Genomic DNA, 25,913 nt, shown 5'->3' on the forward strand with positions numbered 1-25,913 from the left:
GCTTCATGAGCCCACGGACAGAGCAAGAGAAACTCCCCGCTCCTCCGTCGGCCCGGCCTCTCCCCACCAGGTAGGCTTGGCGGTGTAGTCTGGGCAATAAGGCTGTGCTAAATTTGTAGCTGAGTTACCTGAAGGAGCTGTAAATGATTTAATCGTCGCACTCAAGTGCGGCCCCAGCCTTTGCCTTTGCCTACTTGAGCTGCAACCGCTTCCCAGCGGGAACAGCCCCTGCCAAGGCAGGGGAGGGAGAGGGCAGGGCAGAGCTCAGCTGCTGTTTCCCGCTACCACCATACATGAGAAGGAACCTTTTCAGGCATTAAGGGTGGAAAAAAAAAGTCAGACGATATTAATTTGAAAAATATAAAATTTTAATAAAGGCTACATCTCTTAATTACAATAATTATTGTACCAAGTAATTTTTTTTTTTAAATGAAACTCTTTATAATGCATAATTTACAGTATAAGTAGAACAAAATGCCATGGCAAAAGTCATGAGTACAGGACTTGTAATAAAAGGCATAAAATATATTTATACATAAACCCCTTAAACAAACAAGGGAGAGCTTGAACCCTGAATATAGGGCGACGCATGGTCTCGTAACACCATGCAGGCACAGGTACTGTACTGATTAAATTTTAAAAACACTAGAGATAGTGTATTAATATTTTCACCATACATTTTCTACAATATATACAGACTTATACAAAGTAGCAATGGCAAACAGAATGCACAGATTAACTTAATCAACACAAAACTCAACTGTAGAAATGCAAGGTCTTCCTCGGGAAAGGGTCGCTCTGTCCCAACACCCACGCACACGCAGACACGAAGCTCTGCCAAGGGTTGCAGAGAGCCTTCGCCCACATCTCCCACGGGCTCACATGGGTGCTGTGAAGGTAAGGCCAAAAAAACCTCCAAAGACCCAACCAAAAACCACCACACAACGAATCACGCGCTCCACACCGATCTGACAATATGCCCCATCGCAGTTACATGTCGTTGAAATACAAGTTGTGCTGACATCGAAGTAGTATGGCTAAACAAATTAGCTAGCTATGTGGAATACACACGGGTTTTTTAACCTGGCTTTTGCAACGTGTCCTTTTGGTGTGCTAAGTATGGAAACGGGAACTGGATGGCTTCTTCTACAGCTCTCCCAGGCTCAGGGTTTTGCTCTACCTTGCCTCAACCGAGAGAGGCACCGGGCACCACGTGGTACCCTCAGCACTGACAGCAGCAAAGCAAAAACCTCACACCGCAGAAATCCATGGACAAAATAACAAGTTGCTGTTGTTATATTGCATCTAACATATTTAACGCTTAAGACCTTTATTTCAAATTAGAGCAGCATAGATTAAAATGCACCGGTCTCTAGATGAATGGTAAGACAGTATTTTTATTTCCGCTTTTATTATTATTACTTTTCTAAAGTTTTATCTTCACTCGGAGAAATACTGGGCACAACGTCACTCCTTCCCTCCTCCCCCTTCAAAAAAAAAATCACAAATGCGCTCACAGCCGAACTCCTAACTTTTAGATAGTGGGAACGATATAAAAAAATAAAATAATCCTTCCTCCCATCACCCCACTTCCCAGCCCCTCTCTTCTCCATTGTTAAAGCAGCATATCCAAAAACTGGACTTAAGGGAAAACAGACTGTTCAATAAATATCAATAAGGATTACTGTTAAGGTAAGCTATACACAGTTTCTCTTAGTCCATAGATTTCAGATCCCCAGGAAATCATATATTATGTATGGAAGTCTCTCGAACACGGTCTGCATCTCCAATAGCCAACAGTGGTCATGTTTTTAATAAATAGTTCAGGGTTTTTTATCATCTCAGTACCCAACTCATGAATAATAAATGCCATTTTTTTTCCTCTAAGGCTAATTCAGCAAAGTCTTCATAGACTTCACTTTTTTTCTTCATTGGTTCAAAACTTTCCTTCAGAGGTGGTTTTTTTTTTTTTCTTTCCTTGTCATCACTACTGTTGTGTTTCCAAAGGCTTTTCTAGCTTAACTTTTCTTAAGAAACAGATGCCATCAATCGATCCTTTCTACTTTCCCAAGAATCCTTCCTTCGTACATCGGCAGGATGGTTTCGTCTTCCCAAATCTCTTCAAACACCGCACCGCAGTCAAACTCGTCGCTTGCTTTTTTGAAGTAGTATCTGTGGTAAGGAGAATTAAAACACAGTTAAAAATCAAAAGGTAAAGCAAAGGATGCTTTGGCAGTTCTTTTAACCACAATATTTCCAATCTCTCCCTCCTAGGATGCTCCTCCAGCGCCCAGCGTGGCCAGGAAAACCTCAGGGCTGCTCAGGTCCAGCAACATGAAAGTAGCCCCGGGGCTGCAGGGATGGCGATGGGACGGAGGGAACAGGGCTCCTCAGCGGTGACAGCAGCTTCTACAGTGAGTAAATTATATGCGTTGGCAGTGGATATCCTCAGCCGTAAAGAAAATTAGAAAGCGCGGTGATTTCTGGTCAAATATCTTATTTAAAAAATAAATAAATAGAATTTCAAAGCAAAGCATTCTTAAGGTTCCCCTCTCTCCCCACCTTCTTTCTTTCATGTGTTTTCTTGTTTCAAAGCTGCAGCCCAACATTAAAATTAGCAACTGTTATTAAAAGGAGAGGCTTTTTAGGCATACGGATGGATTAAAAGAAAACCATCCCAGCTTCCTGCAACGCAAAAGCTGAAACTCTGCGGTACTCCTACTGAAAAAAAAACCTGGGAGCCTCACATTCGAAACAACCAAATGCCTAATTCACGTATCCATTTTCAGTGACAGAAACTCCTGTATTTGTTTCCCGACGCTTCCGAGCTGTCGGAGGCGCAGAGCAGCCCTGGTCCAGCCTGCAGGACGTGACACGGGGAGGTCAAGTAGCAGTGTCCTGCATTCCTGCTCTTTTGCTCCGGGTCGTTAGATCATGAAGCCAAGGCTCTCAGAGACAAAAAGCACCCCCACCCCTCCTGTGTCAAACAGTAAGGACCCCTCTATTATCCTGAATTAGACCGTTCAGCTTCTTGATTAAAGGTTCCTTTTATCCCGTTTGGAGCTTTCTTCCTTCTAAGGCTGCTTAATTGCATATGCACAAATGAAGGGCTTCCATTCAGAGGGGTAGCATTTAGGGAGCCTGTCCGTCTGCCGCCGCACACCTCCTCGGACATGCCTGCTCCCTTGGAAAAAAGTGCTTTGCCATCTGATCGCCAGGGATGGAAAAACCTTCATCAGATGGATTACAAAGAAAAATATAAAAAAAATTAACCCCTCCCACACCCCTCCCCTGTAGTTTCCAGGCAACTGAGGTTGGCAGATGTTTGCTAGGGGAAAGGGTTTTGCAATTGCTATTTCTTTAGGATGGGAGAGGAGATCAAATTAAGCTCACTTTTACTATTAAAACTGAAAGAGCCACAGCAAGGTCTTAGAATTTGATTTTTTTTTTTTTTTTTTAGTGACTGCTCTATTACACATTTTTAAAATACTCAGTAACAACGGCCTGCAAATCTGTTTATTTTTTAGGGTACGTTAAAATTATTTTGGTAGGGGGATAAAAGCTGGCTTTTTAGTCAAAGAGACGAAACCAGTTCCATTTAGTCAAGGTATGGTTAGGATTTATTTTTGTAAAGTCATTCCAAGCTGAATTGACACATGTTGCTTCTTTAATGGCTCAGCAAGGAAAAACATCTTATTTAAGTCCTTCAGAGCCTGCACTCATTGAAGTCAATGGCCCAACTCCCACCAACTTTCATGCTGCAGGTCAAGGCCACAATTCCCCAGGCCAGCAGCCTTGAAACAAAACCAAAAAAAACCAAGGAAAGTTTGAATGAATTACAAAGAACTTTCTCTTCCCTTTCCCCTTCTCCACCCCTCGCCAGATAACAGCCGCTCTTCCCAATAACTTCCTCCACAAGCCCAAGCGCTGGCTGTGTTTACAAAATTTTTATTTGAGAAAACACGCTATGACCTTTTACATAATTACAACCTTATTTCACAGAGAAAAGGGGGGGAAAAAAGAAAAAGAAGAGGCAAAGCAAAAAAAAAAATCCTCCCCCACAACATCTTCAAACAAGTCACTCTGCTCTTATTTGCTCAGAAATGGGCTTTCCATCGAAACATATTTTATGTGGCAAGCTTTGCTCTTTTTTTATTTTTTTTTATTTTTTATTTTTTGGGACATCTGGCACCAATCGAGGCGAGCAGGCCTGGCGTTACAGCTCTGTTTTGAACCGCTGCCATCTTCAGATTACCCGACACCACCCAGTTTTTTTGTGCGTGTATGTTTGTTTTTTGTTAACGCCATCAGTATTAAATCACTGCTTTAATTCCTTCTTTTTTGGAGGGGGGGGGGGGGGAGGGAGGAAAGCAAAGCGGTGATTTCCCGGTGGCTGCCCCACGGCGGGGCCGGCCGTGCGGCTCTGGCATCGCGGGAGCCCGAGATACCCGCCTCGCAAACTGATCCAATCAATAAAGAATTTGGAGAGCGGAGCATTTCTGCATGTCTTTGTGCATTAAATGAAAGGCAACGGCTTCAAAGACATACTTATTAAATGTGCCTTAAAAAGAAATCAATGCCAGATGTGACCAAAGCAGCCTAGTTAGTGCCTCCCCGTAACACACACGCTACTCCGGGCACTGCGGACCTCTTCCCTGAAGGTCACCCGCAGTTTCACTCAAAGTCCAGCCAAAAGTCAAAGCTTAGATCAAAATGATTCCCTGGAGGTACACACATTTGTGTAATTAGTTTCACCTTGTGTCTGTGCAAGATAAAATACTGGGCACATACCCAAGTTCCTTTTATAAATTTCTGTATTGTCTTTACCCAGGTGTAAAGGGGTGAGATCTAAGCAAAACATTGTTTCATCCTTGTCAGTCACTTAAAAACATTTTCTAAAGTAATTACAGTCTGACAAGGCACAAATAATTGTACCTGGAGGGGCTTTTGGGCCACAGAGGTTTTAGCAGCCTATTCCTGCACTCGGGCATCGCACAAAAAAATGTCATAGAAAACAAACAAACAAACAAAAAAGGATTTTTTTGGGGGGTGGGGGGGACGGGACTACACAGCCACTGGAGCAGCGGCAGACCAAGCGGTGAGGCCAGGGAAAACTGGTCTGCAACTGGGGCACGAGGCTGCATCAGCCGGAGGAGGAGCACAGCGGGCCAGGAGAGGCTTTAAGGGCTGGAAAATGGCGCAACAGTGCAAGAAGCCCAGGAACCTCTCCTGGAGGTTGTCCAGGTGTTTGTTGGGTGCACTTGCAGGTTGCTGCCATCTGATGGCAGCTGGGCGGGCTGCAAAGATGGTTTTGGGGAAAGATTGGCATTATTTCAGCCCCACTGTGCGAGAGCCACAGACAGACCCCAGCTCGGCATCCCCCAGCCTGAAAGCACCCCGGGGTGACCTGCCTCTGATCTGCACAGATGGACTTTCCAAAGCTAGAGACAGGCCAGTGATGGAGCACCAGCTGGAAAGTCCTCGTACCAAACCTACGTGACCATCTGGAGGTTAAATCAGAGGCTGGCAGTTACAGGGCAAGCCTTCTGGCTCTTTGAAGCACCACCAAATTCAGTGCAAATTCAAAACTTAGAGCTGGAACTTCCCTCTCCTGCTCACCCTGCAGGAGAAGTGGCCAACAGATGATCCCACTAGCACCCAGATCCGCTGGGAAAGTACAGCAAAAACAGCCAACGTGAAGCTACTGCCATGGGAACTAGAAGAGCAGGGGAAGCAGCAAACTGGTTAAACTGGGAGCTGGGGCCTGGAAACAAGACAGGCAGGGTTTGTTGGCGTTTCTGAGGAGGAACTCGGTATCGCTGGTGGAGCTTTCCCTGCAGGGCAGAGGTTTTTTCCCTAAGGAAGAGAAAAGCGAGCTTCCTGCATCTCAGCTACATGTCCACGCAGATGCAACATCCCAACCTTTCACTGACCCCATTTACAGCCACACCGTTCCAAAAAACCAAAAAATTAAAAATGAAAAAAATGAAATAATGAGTAGGCAAAGCAGGAGGCCAGCACCAAGATGAATGCTGACCCCAGTTTGGAAACCGAACCCCACCGCTCCGTGCCTTCGCCACAGGACCATCCCAGCTTTCCCTGGTATTCAAGTTCTTTTGGACAAGGGCTGGAGCACGAAGCCTGCCAGTCTGCATCCTTACGCAACTGGGGGAGGAGGCTGGGGAGGGAGATGGAGAGGAGGTGGCCCTGCAGCCAAGCTGCAGCTCAGGGCCCCTTTCTCCATCTCCAAGTTGCTCTTGGTTTGAGTGGGAAGAGAATAAGATCTACGGCCTCCGAAAAGCCAGGTAAATGCATCATGGCGGGTAGACTTGCAAAATATCTGCTGATTCTTTTGACTTATTAGAATATACTAAAGAAGAAACAAATCACAGATTCTTACCTGTAATTTCCCTTTTTGCTCAGCTGTTCTTTAAAGTGCCCCAGTGTCAGGCTCTGGGCCTTTAACATCCTCCTGTAGGGAATTTCTTCTCCGCAAAAAAAATAGGTGACAACCAACTCACTAGACTGAGAGGTGTGAACAACTGGCAGTTTCTTTGGCTCTTTGTGACTGAAAAACAGAAAACACACACAAACCCCTCTATTTTTCCATCTGAGAACAGGCCGTTTCACCGCACTCAATCCAGCAGTGTTTCTGCGACACGTAACGCTGGTCAGAAATACCCTGGGCGTGACCCAAAAAGTCAGACATTCCTGTCCCCGCCGTGAATTTGTCATGCTGCGTTTGCACAGCCTTTCCCTGGGCTCCCCCAACAGCTCCTGCTCGCTGCGATGGTGGGAATCGTGGCATCGCAAAGCACCCAGCCGCAGGCAGCAGAGACCTCGTACCATGCTATGGATGGGAGAACTGAGGGATGGAGGTTAGATGCTTGCTGGAAGCATCAGAGCAGGACCGCAGGCCAGGTGAGCGTGCGTATGGCTCACCATGAGCTAACCTCTACCTAGCGAGCCCCAGTATTGCACACCTCTGATTTTAAAAGGCTCGTTTCATCTGCCTTCTTACAAAGCATCTGCCAAGCTTCCTTCTCCTGCACGAAACCACCTGCAACCACCAACAGCTAACAAAGCAAAACCACTGCCAGATTCTTCACCTGAAGTACACAGGTAATCTTATTTTTCCCAGTGAGGATAAAATTAACTGGATCTTGTCATTTGCACTAAGAAACCCTTCTTAAAGAATAATTAAAACAATATTACCCAGCAAAATGGCAACGCTCTAGTGAACACCATGCAGCCAAATCTACAACTGCTTCTGAGGCAATGTACACTTGGCATGTCAAAAGGTCACAAAGTGTTAGTCCGCAGTAATTTAGTCTTCCTAATTTGTTCTAAGTCTTTGTAGAGTGGCTTCAGAAAAAAAGCTGCTAGCAAAGACAGCTGGTGGACTTAAGGTCAACCAATTAAAAATGAAAGGCTCTAGTCAGGTGGCTCAGTCTGGACTTCAAACATTACTCATTGCTTAAGATGAAGAGGGTAAGAAAGAAAACTTTAATTATTTAGGCCATTTTAGACCTCTCTGTAGCAGATTTCTTGTTAAAAGAACCATCCTGTAATTAGACTAATCCAATCTTTGTCCACTTTACAGGAATGCAAGTTAAAAAGAGCCAGAGACAAGATTTGAAAATGTTTTGTTCTTTCTTTAAGAAGAATGTTTGAAAGACGAATTTTCAGATATAAGAATTTCCTCTCTTTTCAAAGCGCAATCCATTTAATGAAAATATAATTATTATATATATATTTCCCAATCCTTTTCTGCGCATGCAATACTCACTCTTCTGTCGTTAGACTTGCATTGCAGAAAGGGGTGTTTCCCCCCTGAACGGCAGCGGAGTGGTTTCGATCCCTCTGCTGATTTGAGGCTGAACATCTGAAGTGGAGAGGGGGAGGGCAAGTGGGGAAGAAGGAAAATGAAGAGAGGGAAAAAAAACTTTTAAAAAAAAATTGTTGAAATACAATCTTCTTAATTGAAGTCTCCTGTGGGTCGTTAAGTTCGCTCTTTGTATCAACCCTCACATGTTGTAAACAATCAAAGGAAGAATTAAAAATGCTGTGGGCTAATTTATCCTTCCATACCCAAATGAACGATAACCAGTCCAATTCTCCACTTGGTATGTAGCTGGAGTCCGTCCCAGAGGAAAAATGGGCAAATTACAGCCATCAAAAGAGTGGAAGTAATAGTCTAGGATTCAAACTATTTGCGCCAGGGTAGGGTGGGGTTGGAATAAGGAGGCTCATCCTTGGGGCTCGGCCAAGCCGTGCCGTCACACATCCCCATGGTCTGGCCCCATGGCTGACCCTCTACCTAGCCGGGGAGGACACCATCCACCTTCACCCACCGCCTCGCCCGCCATCAGCCCCAGCGTCGGCTGAAGAGGAGCACAACCAGCACCCAGCAAACCTCTCCTACCCCCGCTGCTCCCCAAACCCCACCGCGGGACCAGGACCGTCCCTCCCGCGGCCGTTACCGTTGCTTCTGCGGCTTGGAGACCTCGGCGAGCCGGCGGCACGCTTCCTCTAGCTGCGCCAGGGTGTTGGGTGGGGTGAGCGGGGGCATGGCGGGGTCCTGGACGAAGGGGTGGGCGGGCTGCACCCCGCGCGGGTGGCTGCCGGTCCCCCACGGGTGGTGGCGGCCGGGGGCCCCCTTGGCGAAGTCAGAGCTGTAGGCCTTCTTTGTGCTTTGTGTGCTTGGGGAGGGGAAGAAGTCGGGTTAGAAAAGCTGGAAAATATGACTTTAATAGCAGCTCCTATTCTGCTCGCTCCCTCTCAAAAGTCTGTCATAACATGAAAGGAGGTTTATTGCCAAAAACATGACATTTTTGTGGTTTTTCTGGTTCTGCGGAACAGCTTTTATATTAAACCGGAGGAGCAAAGAGTCTCATTTGTTTTTAGCGATTGTAAAAATAGACAGCCCATGTAATATATAAATATTTACCGGGAGCGATATTGCTGTAGACAGCTGCATATTTACCTATGGGGCTTGTGCTTATTTTGTCTCTCGCTCTCCAGCATCCACTGCCAGACGTTCTGTGCCCGGTCCGCCTCGCCCCCCGGTAGCTGCACCCCGCCGGGGCCGGGCAGCCCCCCGTCCCCGGCCGGCAGGGCGACGCTCTCCGCTCCTCTGCCCGGCCTCTTCGGCAGCGTCCCCGTCCTGCTGATGGCGAGAAGGGGACAGGAGCCCGCCGTTAGCCCCCTTGCGCTGCCCCGGGGCTGTCCCGATCAGCCCCATCGCAGGGGGACAATGGGGTGATGGTTTGGGGTGGGTGCAATGGAGAGATGGTTGTGACTTACCCGAAGGGCTCCAGTGGAGGGAGAGGGGGGTCCGTGCTTTTCAGGTGGCCCTTGCACTTGGGGTAGCAGTAGTAGTCGCTGCCTGCCGGGCAGCAGCACTGGACCCGCTGAGCCGCCTCCACTTCGATCTGCTCCTTCGTCTTGGGCACGGTGTGGTGGTGGATGTAGTGGTGGTGGACGTGCTTGGTGGTCTGCTTGGTGATGAATCCCTTACCCACGAGGGCGCACGTGGCCGGCAAGGCCACGCCGGGCTGCAGCTTGCCCATCGGCAGGCGGTCAGGGGAGCGGGCGCGGGGGCTGTGCCGGCCCATGCCGGGCGACTGGCAGCCGGGGGTCTTCAGCACACGGGAGAGATGCTCGTCCAGGATGGCCTGGGGGTCCTCCTCGTAGCTGCCGGAGGGCAGGAGCGAGAGTGGGTGCTGCGTGTGCTGGGGGTTCACCATCTCCCGAGTGCTCTGCAGGCTGGCAGGAAGCTCCGAGCCCTCCTTCTCCTCGTCCTGCAGGCCAAGCGATGGCGAGGAATAAATGCAAGAGGACGGGGAGCCGGCGAGGCGTGCGCCGGGATGTCCCCCCCGCGGGCTCGTGAACCGCAGTGCAATCGAAATGTGTTCCTCCCTGTGGGCAGGATACGGCCCCCTCCCACCCACCCAAGCGGGCAGCAAGCAGCGAGCTCTGCCCGGCCCCGGGAGGGTTAATCCTCCTACCTCCTTGATTTGCTGCAGCCTCTCCTCCAGACTGTCCATGGTTTCCTGCTCCTGCTTCAGCTTCTCCAGCCGGGAAATGAGCTCTGCAGCGAAGGCAGCCGGCTCCACTGGGGTCATCTCCTTGGGAAGACGGTGGGTCCTCTACAAGGAGCGGGGACAGAAGGCACAAGGCATATTTAGCGGGCGGCGCGGGGTGCGGGCGCTTAGCCGGAGCGGCATCGCCAGCCCCGCTACGCTTGTTGTGTCTCCATGTTTGGATGAAAAGACGACCGCAACTAGGCATGGTCTGCTCTGGATTTTTATGAGCTAGTGCTGTGGCCTCATGGAGTGACATCCTCCCCACCAGCGTTTGCCTTCGGCAGGAGCAGTTGGTCGCACTCTGAGGAACCCCGCTTGTTCTCTCTGTAGTACAACCAGCCCATCAGTAGCTACTCTGAAGTAGAAAATCTTCAAAGACTGTTGTCAAACATCAAAAAAAAAAAAAAAAAAAAAAACCTCTGAGGTGGGAGGGAGAGACTTTAACTCAAGGAATAAAGTGAGTATAAACAGAAAGGAGTTGGAAATTAAAAAAAATAAGATGGGGGAGAAAAAGGGAAAGGAGAAAAAAAAAAAAAAAAGAAGTCAAACGGTTGCAGATCAGAGAAGTGCTGGTAATTTATTTCCTGGCTACACACTGGGCACCTTTGAGGTAGTGTTGTCTCAACAGTGTCCTAGATCTCTTCCCCCCCCTCCATCTCTTTGTACAGAAAATGAAGAAAGCTGCTGCAGGCTAGCGGTGCTACACTGCTGAGCTTGGCTGCCTCAAGCAGATCTATCAAGGGAAAAAGGGAACATCTCCAAATCAAGTGCAGAATATAAAAAGGCAAAACGCGAATTTCTGCCAAAAGAAGCAAACATGGCAGGAAAAGGGGAGGGGAAAAAAAAAAGAGGAAAAAGAAACCACCCACCCAACTCTGCCCCCTCTCCTGCCACCCCCACGCACCCCACTCCTCGCCCCCACTCTCCCTCTCTCTCCCTCTTTTTTTTTTTCCCCCTGAAAGCAGAAAGCTGAACTGCCAACTCTTTCACATACTACCCACCAGATGAGGTGGGGCCTCTCTCCGGCAACCACTTAGCTCCAGAAATGATGTGAGGGTAGAAAAAGGCCACTCTGCTGGAAATTGTCACTCTTACACAAGCTGGCTCTATTCAGTCCCTGATCAAAGCACTGCCTTACAGAGAAAGTCGATTTGCACGCCCTGGGACAAAATAATCTAATTTACAAGCTCAGGCTATAGAACTTTCTTTAGGGAGGAAGGGGAAAAAAAAAATACCAAAAAGAAAAACCACATAAACCACCCCCCCGCTCCACCAGAAATATCATCTATGATTTCTTGCTGCTTAAGACAGCAGAAAGAGGAATTTTAGGATATTAATCTCAAGACAAGATAAGTTTATACTTGTCTGTGTAAACAGTTTATTCACTGCAGGAATCGGGAGTCTGCAAGTCAACTGAATTAGCAAGTCAGCAAGTTAATTTTCGAGAGCACGGCAACGCCGCGAATCGGATCCCCTCAAAGCAAGGCACGTATCTGCTGCAAACGTCTCTCTTTTGGGAGATCCTGCTTCCCGCCAGCTTACAGACGGTGTGCTTTCAAAGGCCACCCGCGATGCACGTGAGGCCAAGCCCCGGTCTGCTCGGCACCGGAGGAGGTGTCAAGGTGGTGGCTAGAGCCAAGGCTCTCACTAGACCCAACCAGGGCATCTCTGCTTGGATTCAGACCAGAAGGACAAATTCAGTGCCACTGAAAAGCCCTAATTAGCACCTGGTTTTCTGGGAAGGACCAGAACGTGACTGTACACAAGCAGGTTTTTGCAAGGATGCTGAGAGCACGTGGCTCCTGCCAAACACCAAGCAGCATCTCTTCTCTGGCATCACATAGGGATGGAAACGCTCTCCTCCCCTGCTCTCTTCTCTCCGCGTGTGCCCATTCCCAGTCCCAGCACTTCCCATGGCCAGCCCAGACCCTGCAGCTCCCACCTGAACTTACCGGAAAATGAGGTAGAGAAACTTGACCGTTGGCCTTGACGCTCCGATGCATTTCCCGCTGGAGCTGCTTCTTGCTCCCAATTCTGTACGGGGGGATCCCATCTCTGCACATGGAAGAGAAGTCACCATCAGTCGGGGCTCCCCCCATGCTCTAACCAAGATGCTTCTCCATCGCCTCTGAAACCACCCAGGCACGCCACAGGACCACGTTCCCAGAGGTGCTGAGCCCTCTGGACGTCACCTGAAGCCTCAAACATCTGGCGGCTTGGGAAGTGCCTGTGTCACCATCTACACGGATGTGCAGCAATCAAGCAAAAGCTGAAAAGCAAGCTGAAGGCAACTCCACACGGGAAGATCCCATCCGCTTCACTTCTGAGGCATCTTACAGAAAGGCCCTTCTAATGCTAGGTTCCTGCTTCTGCCCTTTATTTTTGTTGCTTTTGCACCACCAAATTACGCTCTCTAAGACCACAACTTTCCTCAAGCTCTGAAACACCCCATGGAGTGTTGGCACAGTGGAAACAACAAGAAGGAAGCGGCTGAAGATGGATGGCCACCAAAAGGCTGCTCCCCATCCCTAGCCCCACTTAAGGTCCAGGATACTTCTCCTGCCCTGAGGCTGGCCGGCACAGGCAGGCTGCTGCGAGGCATGAGCAAAGCCGGGCCATACCCTCCGGGCACGACGCTGGTCCCCTCGGCCACGCCAGCTCATGGCCAGGAAGCCATGAGAAGAGACCAGGCAAGGAGCACCGGTGGGAACAGCCCCCTGCACAGCCCGCTCGAGGCAACACGGGGTGTTTTCATCCGGCCACGCAAAAAATTACCTCAGTTAGGATTAAAGGGCCTTCTACAGACAGCGAGGACAGCCAGAAGAGCATGCCTGGAGATCCTGAATGTCTAATTCCACCCCTTCCCTCAGACTGGCTGAATAACCTTGATCTCTGGTCCCGTCCCTTTCATCCACCTGCCCCCACACCTGACTCATCTCCTGAGTGGAGAAAATAGCTCCTGCCCAAGGAGGAGCGGCGGCGGCCGAGCAGACAGCGGTGGCCCCACACTGCTGCTGGAGGAGCCAACAATGGTGGTGGGCACACACCAACACGCTTTGGACACGTAGTCGGAGACAAGGTGCAAGGGAATGCCTTCCCGGAGACACCAGGTCCCTTCTCTTGAGGAGGATGATTAGATGCCATCGCTCTGCGCTCAAGGTTTGAAGCACGCTATCGCAGGCCTTTGTGAAGATCTTGGCCAAAGTGTTCAGTTGCCATTAAATTGTTTTAATGAGCAAGATTAAGCTGCAAAGCCTGGAGTGAAAGATCGGAACAATTTCATCTTAATAAACTTGGAAAAATCTTTATAATAAGAGAGAGCACGCTGGGACCGCAGAGAAAGTCCTTGATGCCACAAGATGAACATCAGCTTCCTCTAGACACGGTCCATGAACGCACGTTACATTACAAGTGAAAGGAGCTAATTGTCCTAACGTCCCCATTGCACAACACAGGGCTCCAGAGCGCTTTCTGGGGAAGCAGCCCAGCACACACCAGCCATCACAGCCAGCCATGGCCACCAACCGCAGCCGCTGGTGGCCACCAAGCATTTCTGCTTCACGAACCCATGGGGCAACAGGACTTGGGGCACATGACATGCCTTAGCTTTGGGGGAGAATGGGGGAAAAGCAAATCTAAGGTGAAAACCAAACCATCTGTACCTTCAGAGAAGCATTTATTCACTGAGGCTTACCGAGATAAGGGTCTCTTAGGGAAGACCTTCAATATATGGAATAAAGAGTAAAACAGGCATTTAAAAGGTAAGTAAAAATGCCAGCATGAGCACGTTACATGCATACATACATATGGCACTAATCACGTTAACATATTCAATTAAAGAGGAGGTGTCCTCTATAAATGGCAGTCCAAGAGGCCAGATGGGGAAGAGCGGGGAAGCAGCTGAAGGTCTGTGCGTTCAACACAAGGCACCCAAGGACAGGACCAAAGGACAACAGGGAGCCCCACAGCCCTCCTGCGCTCCCCACCTCTCTCCAGGTCTGCAAGGGCAAGATGCCGTCCCCAGCCCCTCTGCTGTGGCCACCGAGCTGGGAGCACATCTCCTTGCGGGTATCCCCAAGCTCCCAGCTCTGTGGGGACCATCTCTGCCCAAAGGGACAGTCCTGGGACAGGCTATGGAGCAGAAGCAGGGACTCAGGTCATTCCCAGGCAGGGTGGCTTGAAAAGGAGGACGAAAAGCAATGCTGGCCCAACAGCACAGCTCCTCACTTTATGTAAAGATTTGCCCTCGTTCAGGTCGGTACAAAATCTGCTCTTTCCCCCTAAAACTCCTCCGGTTGCACCGGAGAGCCCCACATCAAACCTCCTGCTCCCTGCTTCTACAGCCCTGCCTTGTCAGAAGAGTTTTACAACTTGCAACAATGTGCAGAATTAAGAAAAGATTTCAAAAAAAAGAGGTGTTTCACTGGGATAGCAAGGCTGTGGAACAACTCAGGAAAGTCAGCCTGGGGAACGAGGAGGGACTTTTACAGCCACTTTGGTGAGTCCTGTCTAAAGCTAGGCCTTCCATATAAAACAGGGGGAAAATGGACAACGCCGGGGTTGAAGGGGTGACAACGGGTGATCCTCGACTGCAGGAGGGACAGATGGATGGAGCTGGAGCCAGGCTCAGTACAGCAAGAGATATGGGGGACAGGGGGAACCCTGATGCTGAAACAGACCCCTCGGACCTGGAGAAAGTACCTTTGAAATGAAAAGACTGAGCTTGGCCAGAGGTTTCGGGGCAGGACAAGGGTTAACGCCAGCTCTCCAGGTGCCACCTCTCCCCTTGCTCCAGCAGCAAACATTTGCACTCACTTTCTTGGCTACTAAAAGCTGCGGGCTGAAGAGCTACAGAGTTTAGGCACTAAATAGTAGAGTTTAATTATAAACATTTCAGCTAACCAGGCTGGGGCTAAGCCAATCTGTTTCTGGGGGAAACACTAGTTTGAAGTCTTCTACCCAGTCAGCTGCCGTTTAAGCTGAGCCAATTATCTTAGCCTTTTGACTCAGATGTGCCTGACCTAACCTGAATGTAGTTTTACTGCTGCTTTGAAATATCAGACTCATGCGCATATGCATTCACTCCCATCTTCATTTGGCAACGGCTCTGAAACAAGCCTCTGATCTTGCCAACATCAAAAGCCTGGTTTGTAAGATAAGGTAATATTTGAAGTTTGCTCAGCAGCATTCCCCTGTGTCCAAAGTAAATCCATAAATAAGATATAAGCAAATAAAAAAAAAAAATCCCCTTTCCTCTCCCCCCCGCCAATCAAGAAATGGAAATATAAATTTGCATGATGCTTTGTGGCTATTACAAAATATATACGGACAGACTGATCCCTGGCATCTATAATAAAATAAAAAAGACAGATTGTGCATTATTTGGAGACCTCTCCTAATTCCAGTACAGTTCAGATTTAGAATTTTTAAAAAAAAAAAAAACCTCACTTTACTGCTATGTCTGACAGACTTTTCCAGAACAAGTTTTTCCTCTTCAGTTGATACCAATATAAGCCAAAAGAACTAATCTGCGTTCGCACTGACAGAACAGAATCAGCCCAGGTCCTCTGTTAAAGCAGGGTAAAACCTTGCAGGCAGAAGAGCACCCGGGCTCAGCCTGTGAAAGCACAGTGGGTTTGTGCCCCAAACCCGTTCACAGCATCTTCAGCGACCAGCAGAGCCAGGTGCCAGCAGAGGCTGCGAATCCCACGTGTTTTACTGCAATCTTGGCAGCAGCCCTTCGCCTCTGCAAAGGAAGTTTTACATCAGCCTTAACTTTAAGCCCAGCCTCCAAAACTGCCAATTTACCTCTCCCACTTCCAAAAACACCAAACAGCCCGGCGTGCCCGTCTGCTCCCGGCCCCGCGGACAGAGCGTGGCTCCGGGGATGCCCAGGGGACTGGCTCTGCACCAGGAAATATTCCTCCAACCTCCACTGTCCCGCTCCCCCCCAGCCCTCCCTGCCGCCCCCCAACCTGGAGCTGTGGGCAGTTTAATCAGCCAAGCTTCCCCAAACTCTCACAGCCTGCGCGGGCTATTGTTACGGCAGGAAAAAACAGGCAGGCTCCTTTCACGCGCTGCTTTATGGGGAGCTCCTATTCACTTGTTCAAGCAAATTTCAAAGCGGGCTGCTGCCCTCTCATCCCCGCTAAGCTCCCCTGGACTAACAATGGGCTGAAAGCGATTCAGTTAAGCCTTTCATCCACCATGCACTTTATTTCTCACTCAGTGCTCTCATCTGTATAAGGCCTACAATTGGCATTGCTGTGAAGAGAGGGTATAATCCTAGCCCTGTGAATCCCAAGTGACCCTACACTGGTCCAGAAATGACTAACCCAATGAATGCTCTGTTGACACATGATCACATACAACCAGAGCCAGTAAGAAGAAATAAAGAAGTCACCCTATGATTCAGCTCTTTTATTTAATGCCAATATTGTTCAATAAGGGAATCTGGTGGGACAACAAACTTATGTTTTTCCATAATATCAGTTCAAAACACACATGTGCATTAAAAAAAAAAGCTTTTGTTTATGCATCAAGGATTTTTGGTAAATCCTGTTCTCCATTGTGCATCATCACGCACGCTGACTTTAAAAACCCAGCATGCAAACCTCTCCAAGGAGTACACAGCAAGCACTGGACATGTCTGACACAGACACTGGAGAAGTTTCACCTAAGAGAGGAAGACCAGGAACGCAGCACTCTGTTTACAGGTGGGCTTTTCTAGAGCACTTGTACTTAAGTGAAGATCACGAAACACAAATGGCAACATCTGCCTTCTGCCCAGTTGAAGAAAATGGTCCTTAGGAGCACTAAGTGAGTCTTACTGTTTCCTCTACCCCCAGACACAAAAGCACCATTTCTCTCCTGCTGGGGAAAGCAAACTGAGGAAGAACGGTCAAACAACTTGCTCCCAGTTGCACACTTCTCAGCAAAGTAGGGAGGAAAAGACAGATTCTGCAATTCTTGGGCTCAGCCACAGCATCCTCTCTCATCCCTATGCTCCTGAAACACCCAGACCTGATCCATGCAGCTCCATTCAAATGGCTCTTTGAAGACTGCCCCAGCCACACTAGATGAGCAGCTATTTGCCCCTTCAGGTCACTGGCCCTATTAATGTACATTCTGACATTAATGATGAACCTTAATTACAGAAAGTACTTCCTACAGGAAGTAATCTCCTCCTCTTTGATGACTGATAACTAGTTAAGGAAGCCTGGCCTTAAGACAAAGGCTCAGGGAGATACGCTCCTTGGGTTAGTCAGGCAGCAGCATTAGCATAGGGGAAAACATGTTTGCTCAGCTGCAGTTGCAAAATGGCAATAGAGGGATTCATTATTTTACTCCATCCGATACCTCCGGCGACTGCATGAAGAGCAAGGCTGCCATGCCCTGCTACACCTCTCGGTTTGGGCGCACACCTCAGTTTCGGCAGCCCCTAGTCAACGGCGAGCAGAAGCAGGGCGATGACCCTGGACCCATCGCTCCCGTAAGCCCCCATGGTGCATCGGCGCAGCTGATTCACAGATGGCGCATCCCAAAAGGACCCGGCCAACACAAGATACTTACACGCTGCTGTCCGTCATTGACATGGAGTCGTCCGTCAGGGCATCACTAGATATTTCACTATCGTTCGCGCTGGTTGCTGGGGCAAAAACATAGCCAGAATTCACATGGTATGGGTTAACGGGATCGTTCCTCTTGAAGGACCTACGGACAAGCAGAACAGGAATCTAGTTACCAGCCAGTCCTGGGCTAGAGAAAGCACACAAGTTTCATGGTAGCACTCTCCTTATGGGAACCATGCATACTGGCTGCTCAACCTCTTTAGAAGCAACTCACCATCCATTGCTCAGACCAGCAGCAACGAGGACACACTCTGTCTAAACACACCCAAAGTCCAACGTTAAAGATGTTGCTTTTAGCATTGGAAGCGTGCTTTAGAAAATCCTAGGAAGCACCTCTACATACTTTGATACCTTCAAAAACTTGGTCCTTAAGGACTCATGCTGCGCTGCTGAGGTCAGTAGGAGTTTTGCTGTTGGCATGATGTTGGCATCAGCAGGCAAAAGATCAAGAAGTTCATAGCTCAAGTCCCACTGAAAGCCATTGAGGCACCAGCTAATAAATGCTTAAGTCTACTCTGAAGACAGGAGTTAGGGCCCCTTTGGGAATACAAGTTACGGTATCTGTGTTGCCTGAAACAAGAGAACTGCCTGAAACTACTGGAGCAGGACCACAATGCATCAGAGGAGGCATGGACAGGGCTGAAATCTGCTGTCTCAGGCTTGGCCTCCCAAAGATGGGTGCCATCTTCCTGGCATTATAAAAACGTGCAATAAAAAGGCCCAGTTTTTAGGAGAACCTACTCCTTCAACCAACTCCCAAGAACCTTCAACTTGTGGTTTCGTGCGTAGAGTTGGGTGGGGAAGAGGAGGATGGGGGATGTGAGGACAGGAGCAGCAGGTTGTACTAATGGGCACGTGCGTTACCGATACCAACACCTTTGGCTTCACTTGGAGAAGCAAACCCAAAGCCCAGCCTGGATGTTTGAGCTGAGTACCCAAGAGCGGTCGCGTGAAAAATTCATGGGCAGTGACATGATCTGTGATGGAGCGTGGCGGGGTCACCATGGCAGGGTCACTGCTCGGGGTTGGGGGGGGGGACAGGGACACCTGGGCGTCCCCCTGCCCGCTACCTCCCATTAGTCCAACTTCCCAGCCAGGATCAATATACATATCTTCAGCAGGCGATAAGGGGATTATGCAGGGAGGTTTGAAAGCCGCATGTTAAGGTGCACATTTTGTTCCTCGTCCAGGGAAAGACGGGGTTGTTAAGCTTCTGCCTTTGTATATCAAAGCAAAAGGCCTTGTCATCTGATAAGGACTGCTGATTTTAATAATTAGGGCCACTTACCCAGGACTTGGGGGCCTAAGGAATGTGCCAGCAGGCTCGGCAGGTTTTTTTTAATGGGCTTTCCACCTCCCTGCCCCCATGGGGGCTGGAGGCGACCAGCTGGGTTTAAGTGAGCAGCAATGTCCTCCCACCGCCCCGCTCTCCATCCCTCACAAACAACCAGGCACCCCGCGCCCCCCGCCGCCGCGCATTCCTGCTCCGCCAGCACCGAAAACAGGAGCCTCCACAAAGGCTTAAGTTTAAAAAAAAAAAAAAAAAGGGGGGGGGGGGGGAGAAAGGAGGAGGAAGCATGGTGGGGAAGATAGGCCTCTCTGGTATGAGAGGCGCGGGCCTGGCTGCAGGCAGGTATTCAGCCCAGCCGGGGCTGCATTCCTTTCCGAAGGAGGCCAAGGCATTTCTGATGGGGAGATCAAGATGTTAAAAAATATATATCTGGGAAGAAGGGGGGGGGGGAAAGAGATAGTACGGAATGCCACGGGAAAGAAGTTAAATCTTCAAAGATAAATTAATTCCACATGTGGGTGAAAGCTAAGTTATCCTACTACCACAAAAAAGTTCCTCTAAAAACCATGTAGTCTTCTACTCTGATTCAGGGGGATGTGCAGTCCAAGCAACCCTTCCTAGGTCCTTGGTGGGCGTTTGTGTCAACTGTGTAAGGGATGCAGCTCTTACAAACTATTTGATTTGAAATCATCTCAGGTCTTGAGAGCACACGTGAGGACCACAAGGCTCAGGGGTGCAGGATGCTCCCCAGCACAGGACCACCACCTTGCTGGGAGGTGTCTGTGCCATCCCTGGTTGCATCCAGGAGGGCCGATGTGCCATGTTCTTCCAGCAGACGGATTGCTGGAGAGGCGGGGGCAGCGGGTCCGTATGAATACGGCACAGGGAGAGGAGGTGTGTCCAAACACAGCGTTTGGAGAGATATAATTAGAGAAAGTGGCCAGAACTAACTCATCTTCCCATCCGTACTGGACTGCAGCACCGATTCACTGACCAACACCTCATGGACAAAAAAAAAAAAAAAAATCCCTAAAGTTGACATATTTTCAAAGTAAGCCCCCACACTCCACCTCCAACACACTGCCCCACAGAAATCCCCACATCCCTTAAGAAAACCAATGGGGGCTCTTTTGCTATGTTTAATTTTTTTTTTTTTTTTTTTTTTAATTTGACCACCTTACTACAGTAATTGCACCCAGATGCATCAAGTTGCCTGCAAGGGTTTTAAATTCCAGTGGAAAGCAGTGGTCTCCTGCCGCAGATGCTGCACACACAAACACACACCCCAGCTCCAAACTCAATATGCAAAGTGTTTTCAGCTGTCAGGTAGCAGTTGCTCTGGAGCTTCAAGGAGAATGTCTGATGTTTCTCAGCCTATTCTTATCTTGATGTGATGACACACAGCATGTAACTCTCTATATGCTATGTTAGGCAGTGGGCATATCAGAGGTACTCTAACGCCATGAAAATTTCAGGGGCTCTTGGTTGTATCCCCTGTTATGAGGGTGCAATTTCAGAGTGTGGGGTTTTGTTATTGTCAAACTCTGCTTCTTAGAAATAAAAGCACTCTGGCACTTCAAACCAGAGATTTATACAGAGAGAGAAGAAAATCTACAAGGATCGTTTTGAGGCAAAATTGAATCTCATTAAGTATTTTCTTGGGACAAACATCACTGGGCAATCATGGGTTTAAAAACAAAAAAGGAAACACACACATGCACAAACCTGAAAAAAAAAAAAGTATATTTTAACAAAACTATGTTAATCACAGCTTCCATGCTCTAATTGTAGAACACTGCTTCAAGCATAGCTTTACAATGGCATCATTTACTTTGATAATTGAAGCCAAACTTGGTTCCAATAACTTCACACACAAGGAGCTCCACCGGCGGGTCCTTTCAAAGGCCAGGAAGCACTGGGAGCCAGCAGAAGGCCATCTGCAAGCCCCAGCCTTCTCAAAGCAAGGCCAGTCCCACTGATGTTAGAGCTTAATGGGAGGCAGATGAGTCCACCTTGGACTGAACGAAACCACGTTACACGGCAGCACTGCAAAGGAAGAAGCACTCTCTGTGTACACAAAGTCGTGCGTGATAAATTTAGAAGCGCGTATAAATAATAGCTGGAATTCCTGGAGCATGGGGCCAGGTCCAGCGCAGCGTGAGGAGGCCAGTTTTAACCACACCACAACCTACAGGGGAGGGGAGTCGCTTTGAAGGACAAGAGGGAGGTTCTACATTTAAAATATTCCCTGTATTAGGGCTCCAAATATACAACCAGCAGTTTGCATGCATACGCCTGTTTTGCAGCCAGGTGCAAACACTGTGTTTTCACTTGACTTCTCCTGTTCCTGTCCATCACTCATGCGGGGGCCAAACAAAGTCTTTCAACTTGTATGGTTTCTGTGGTCTCCCGTTTGCCATGGTTTTGGCCGTGACTCCGTGCCCTGGGATTTCCAGGTGGTCTCCCACCCAAATACCGGGCTGGCCCAAGATTGCTCTGCTCCCACCATCAGGTGTGCTCAGCCCAGCGCTCCCGGCTTTCGCTGCCATAATCACATTGAAACCCACCGAAGCGAATGGCAAGAGCCTGCACAGCACTTCAAAACCATAACGCGCTGAGCAGAAATTCTTTAATTCCATCACACACACGAGGAGGGAGGTGTGGTTTGGCCACTCACCAGGAAAGACTTTGTGCAAGCTTCAGCTCCAATCCTAAACGCAATCCTAAACGCTGAGTGATGAGAGATAACCCATCCATATGCTCATCAGCTTCTAGCACATGCATGCACAAGTGGCTTCACAAACGGATAGCGCAGGGAGGAACTGAGAAGCATCTCAGCTTGACCTCCCTCTCTTTGCATTGAGATCTCTTGGCCCCATGGAGAGCAAAAGCTCCTGGAAATTCAACAGAAGGTGAACAAAGCAAAATGCACTACCTAATGTCCTAGGAGGGTAGATCTGACATGTGAGGAGCAAGCTGCATTAATCCCCGGACAAAATAGAAAAGAAAAAGAAGAAAAGCAAAAAAACCCCAGCACTAATCAGGCAAGCAGCCACCGTTCTGCGAGAGCTCTCCTGGACAAGGCACATGTGGGTTTTCAGCAGGGCCTCCAGCTCTGGTAGAACATTACAGCCAAGCCCTTCCAGCACTGAATACCAACAAAGGCTGAGAGATAAAAGCATCAAACATCCCCCTCCTGGAAAGCAAGCGAAGGGCAGCAGTTCAAACCAAGTTCTGGAGAACAGCAGATGCTCAGACAGCAACATTCAGGCACGAGATGAGGATCCCAAAACCCAAGTCCTCCACAGACCAGCTGCCAGTGCCCCCCCCCCCGGCCCTGCGCAGCCCCCCAGCAGGAGAGGTCCAGAGGCCACGCCGGGACGAAGCGCATCCCTCCTGCCTGTACCCACGCCCATCACCCCTCCATCACCCCTCCGCTGGCAGGGAGGGCCTCCAGGAGAGGGAGAGGACCAAAGAGGCTGCTGGCTCAGCAGCACCCTCACGGGCAAGAGGACCCTCCCAGCTCCTGGCGGCTCAGCACCGGGAAGCCCCGCACAGCTGGAAGCTCTCCGCAGGGCAGGAGAGGAGGGCGTGCTCCAGCAAAGCCTCCCCAGGAGAAGCCTGATGCCCTTTGATGTCCATGAATCACAGACACACTCTCAAAATTCCTGTAAACGAGATGTCAAACACTCACCATACCAAACCCCAACCTCCTGGGCCAGCAGAGGAGAGCGCACATCTGCCAGCAGAGCCCTCTCCTCTCAGCCCTGATTCAACAATCCACATTTATGGCAAGGGTGGGGAGAGGAAAGAATACATTTTCAGAGGATTATACAACTCATCATTTGCTCATCAGAGTCTCTCTTTCCCATCCCCCCCTTCACTTCGAGATGGCTCTTACTTTCTTCCCCCTCACACCGCTGTGCCATCAACATTTCCAACAAAAAGAGAAGGGTTCAGCAATGCAGATGCACCCCAAGACAAGGGTACAAGAAGACCCTGCCACCACACAACACTCCCCGCATCCTCGTGAGCTGCCATCAGACACAACCACGTTTTAATGAGTTTAACTTGGAGCACACGGCCAACAGGAGAGCACTAAAGATCTACAGGAGAGCACCAAGGATCTACTATTACTCTGTACCTGGAACACCTCATTACCTTAAGTACTCAATTTTAAGTATCCTCCTGTATGCATTGGCTCAAAGCCACCCTAAATGGCTTTGACACGATACCAACACCCAACGCGATGGGAGAGGCTGTACATCACACATACACACAGTGTCAAAATAAAAGCAGATTCTGTGCAAGCTGCAGAGTTTGATGTAGTAAGCGCATACATTTCCTCCTGCATGACCGCACAATTGCTTCCCACATAACCAAGGTAGTTAAACACTGGTTGATGGTGGAGTTGGGGAACTAGTAGGTTACATTATTCATGCGCCTATATGATCCACTCTACTACTGCTCTTAATAGGTTTGAAAGTTGAACCAATAATTAACATATGTCCGGAGGACATAGTTGCTATGAAGTTTTTGATCTATAAGAGAACTGAAAGAGCCAATAGGGCTTAAGAGCACAGTATCTTGGTTTCCTCTGTACTAAGGGGGGAAAAAAAAACCCAAACCCAGCCAACACCCCCAAATTCCAGTGTTTGGAGGTGCAGGGAAGCACCCATGCTCCCAGCCCCGCAGGAGGCCCAGCCTCCCCTCGACTCCCTGCTAGCTCCCCAGCACGCCACCCCAACAGCCTTCCGAAAAGCACTCTCAGTGTCCTTAAAGTTAAAACAAAGCACAATTTCCAGGGGTTCCCTTACCTGTATCCGTTCTCGATCGTTTCCGTAGCTCTGACATTCGCCGTAACCCTCAACGTCTTGCTGGATAGTCCAACTACCGAAGGCAAGATTTTGTTTTTAAAGTCTGCACAGCTCCATTCCTCTTCTTCATTCAAGGTCGGGAGATAGCCACAGACAACTTTTAAGCTCCCCAGTCCATTGCTGTTCATGTAAGCAGGATTCTCTCCTCCACTCCTTACATATTCGAGGTATATATCAGAAGTTAAAAACATCTGGTAAGCATTTTCCTCCATCACAGTCTGAATCTCAGTCTGTGCCTGATCAAACATGATAGAATCTATCTGCTGCTTCTTGATGCTATCCCTTATGTAGGTCTTGGTAGCAGGCTTGAGCTGCTTGGAGACGATGCTGTTGTTCTCGATGTACCTTTTGTATATAGCTTTGGCTACTCTTAAAGTTTTGGTATCCTTAAGGTCCATCTGCCTGAAGCCATTGCAGGCAAACCAGAAGTCTAAGGTATCCACACATTTTTCCCTTTCCAGGAAGGTCCGAAAAAGATAGGCACCATCTTGATCTCCCAACAAGGAATGCAAGGATTTGGTCCATCTGGCCAGAGGGGAGTCTGGAGATGCGCTGCCTTCCGGCTCCCCGAGTCCGTTCTCATTCCTCCGTGGGGCAGGAGGCACCGGCATGGCCTTGAAGCTTTGGCTTTTGGGGAGAAACGAGCTGGCGAGTTGCGGGCATGGTGCTTCTCCTTCCTCCCCCGGGACAGGGGGTCGGGGGGCGTCTTCCCTGAAGCTGCTGCTGGGGTCTGGGAGGTGGGCGAGGACCACAGCGCTGCTCATGGCTCCGGAGCCCGATGGGGAGAGGGGCTCCCAGTTCCTCCAGGAGCTGCCTGTGCCTCTGCCTTCCTCTGCCTGGAGTCAGCAGGGGATCCTCTGAGCCTCCTCTCTGCAAAGGGGAAAAAAAAAAAGGGGGGGGGGGGGGAGAGAGAGAAAAAAGGAGTATTGATCTAATCAAAACCAGATCCTCCCAACATCAAAGACAAAAAGTAAACAGGCTTTTCAACTCTTCACATTCAAAAAAAAAAAAAAAAAAAAAAAAGAAAGGGAGAGAGAGAAAGGCAGGGCAGAGGGAGCGCGGCTCTATCGCCAGCCCGATCGCGACTATCAGATCCGCTCCGCTGAACTCCCGGCGCACTTTTAGCGGGGCTGGGGCGGGAGGGGGGGGGGGGGGGGGGGGGGAGGGGGTAGCACGGCCCCCCCCGACAGCTCACGGCAGCACAGGGTGTCCCTGCCCCGGCATCTGCTTTCCATTTTGCACCCCCCATACCCTCTCTCTCCCCTCGCCCTTCTCCAGCGCGCACGTTGCGCGCCCCAGCAGCACCGCGCTGCCGGGGGCGGCCGAGTCCCGTGTGTGTGTCCCCCCCCGGCCCCGATGGGGCGCACCCGCTCGGGAGAAGGGCTTTTTGGGGCGCTTCTCTGCGGAAACCAGATGCTGGAGCAGGAATACCCCCCCAGAAAAAAAAATTATCCGGGGGGGGGGGGGATTAAGGCGCGGCCGGGCGCGGCGGCCGTACCTGCGCGCAGCGGGGCATCCCGGGCCGGGCGGGCGGGCGGCCCCGCGCCCCCCCGGAGCCATCAAACGCGGCGCCGGGAAGAGAAGAATAAATAGAAAGTAGCACCGGGGGGGTCGGCGGGACGGTGGGCAGCCCCCGGGCGGCGCCGACCCCAGCCGGCCGGGCTTCCCGGCGCTGGACCGGCGTGCAAAATCATCATCATCATCATCAAAACCTGCTCCAGAAATGGCGACGGGCTGGGAGGAGAGAGGTCGGAACCGGAGCTGGGGGGGGGGGGGGGGAAGAGGGGGGGAAAAAAAAAGTCCGGAGCGACTTGGATCCTCCGAGCCCCGTGCAACAGCCGACCCCGGCCGCGCCCGCGGAGGCACCGCGCCCGCGCAGCGCGGGCACCGCAAGGGGCGCACACCAAAAAAAAAAAAAAAAAAAAAATTAAAAAAAAAAAATCCGTATTTAAAAAAAAATAAGCCGCCGGGAGCGCAGCCCGCTGCCCCCGAAGTTGCCACTCACCGCGGAGCCGGAGCTCGCTGC

The 25,913-nt window shown here is 49.8% G+C and overlaps 1 protein-coding gene across 1 annotated transcript; it reads right to left on the minus strand.

The window, feature by feature from the left end:
- Positions 1–383: 383 nt before the first annotated feature.
- AXIN2 (axin 2) lies at positions 384–25,913 on the minus strand. Its single transcript, XM_050908338.1, has 11 exons — positions 25,893–25,913; positions 23,828–24,757; positions 17,661–17,801; positions 12,041–12,143; positions 10,011–10,151; positions 9,307–9,803; positions 8,987–9,169; positions 8,484–8,702; positions 7,790–7,885; positions 6,401–6,568; positions 384–2,172 (listed from the first exon to the last, which is right to left on the minus strand). The coding sequence occupies exons 2-11, from the start codon at positions 24,649–24,651 to the stop codon at positions 2,046–2,048; spliced, it is 2,499 nt and encodes an 832-aa protein (XP_050764295.1). The 5' UTR covers positions 24,652–24,757; positions 25,893–25,913; the 3' UTR covers positions 384–2,045.

The sequence above is a fragment of the Gymnogyps californianus genome, chromosome 19 (genome assembly GCF_018139145.2).
Source record: "Gymnogyps californianus isolate 813 chromosome 19, ASM1813914v2, whole genome shotgun sequence".
Taxonomy (NCBI): Eukaryota; Metazoa; Chordata; class Aves; order Accipitriformes; family Cathartidae; genus Gymnogyps; species Gymnogyps californianus.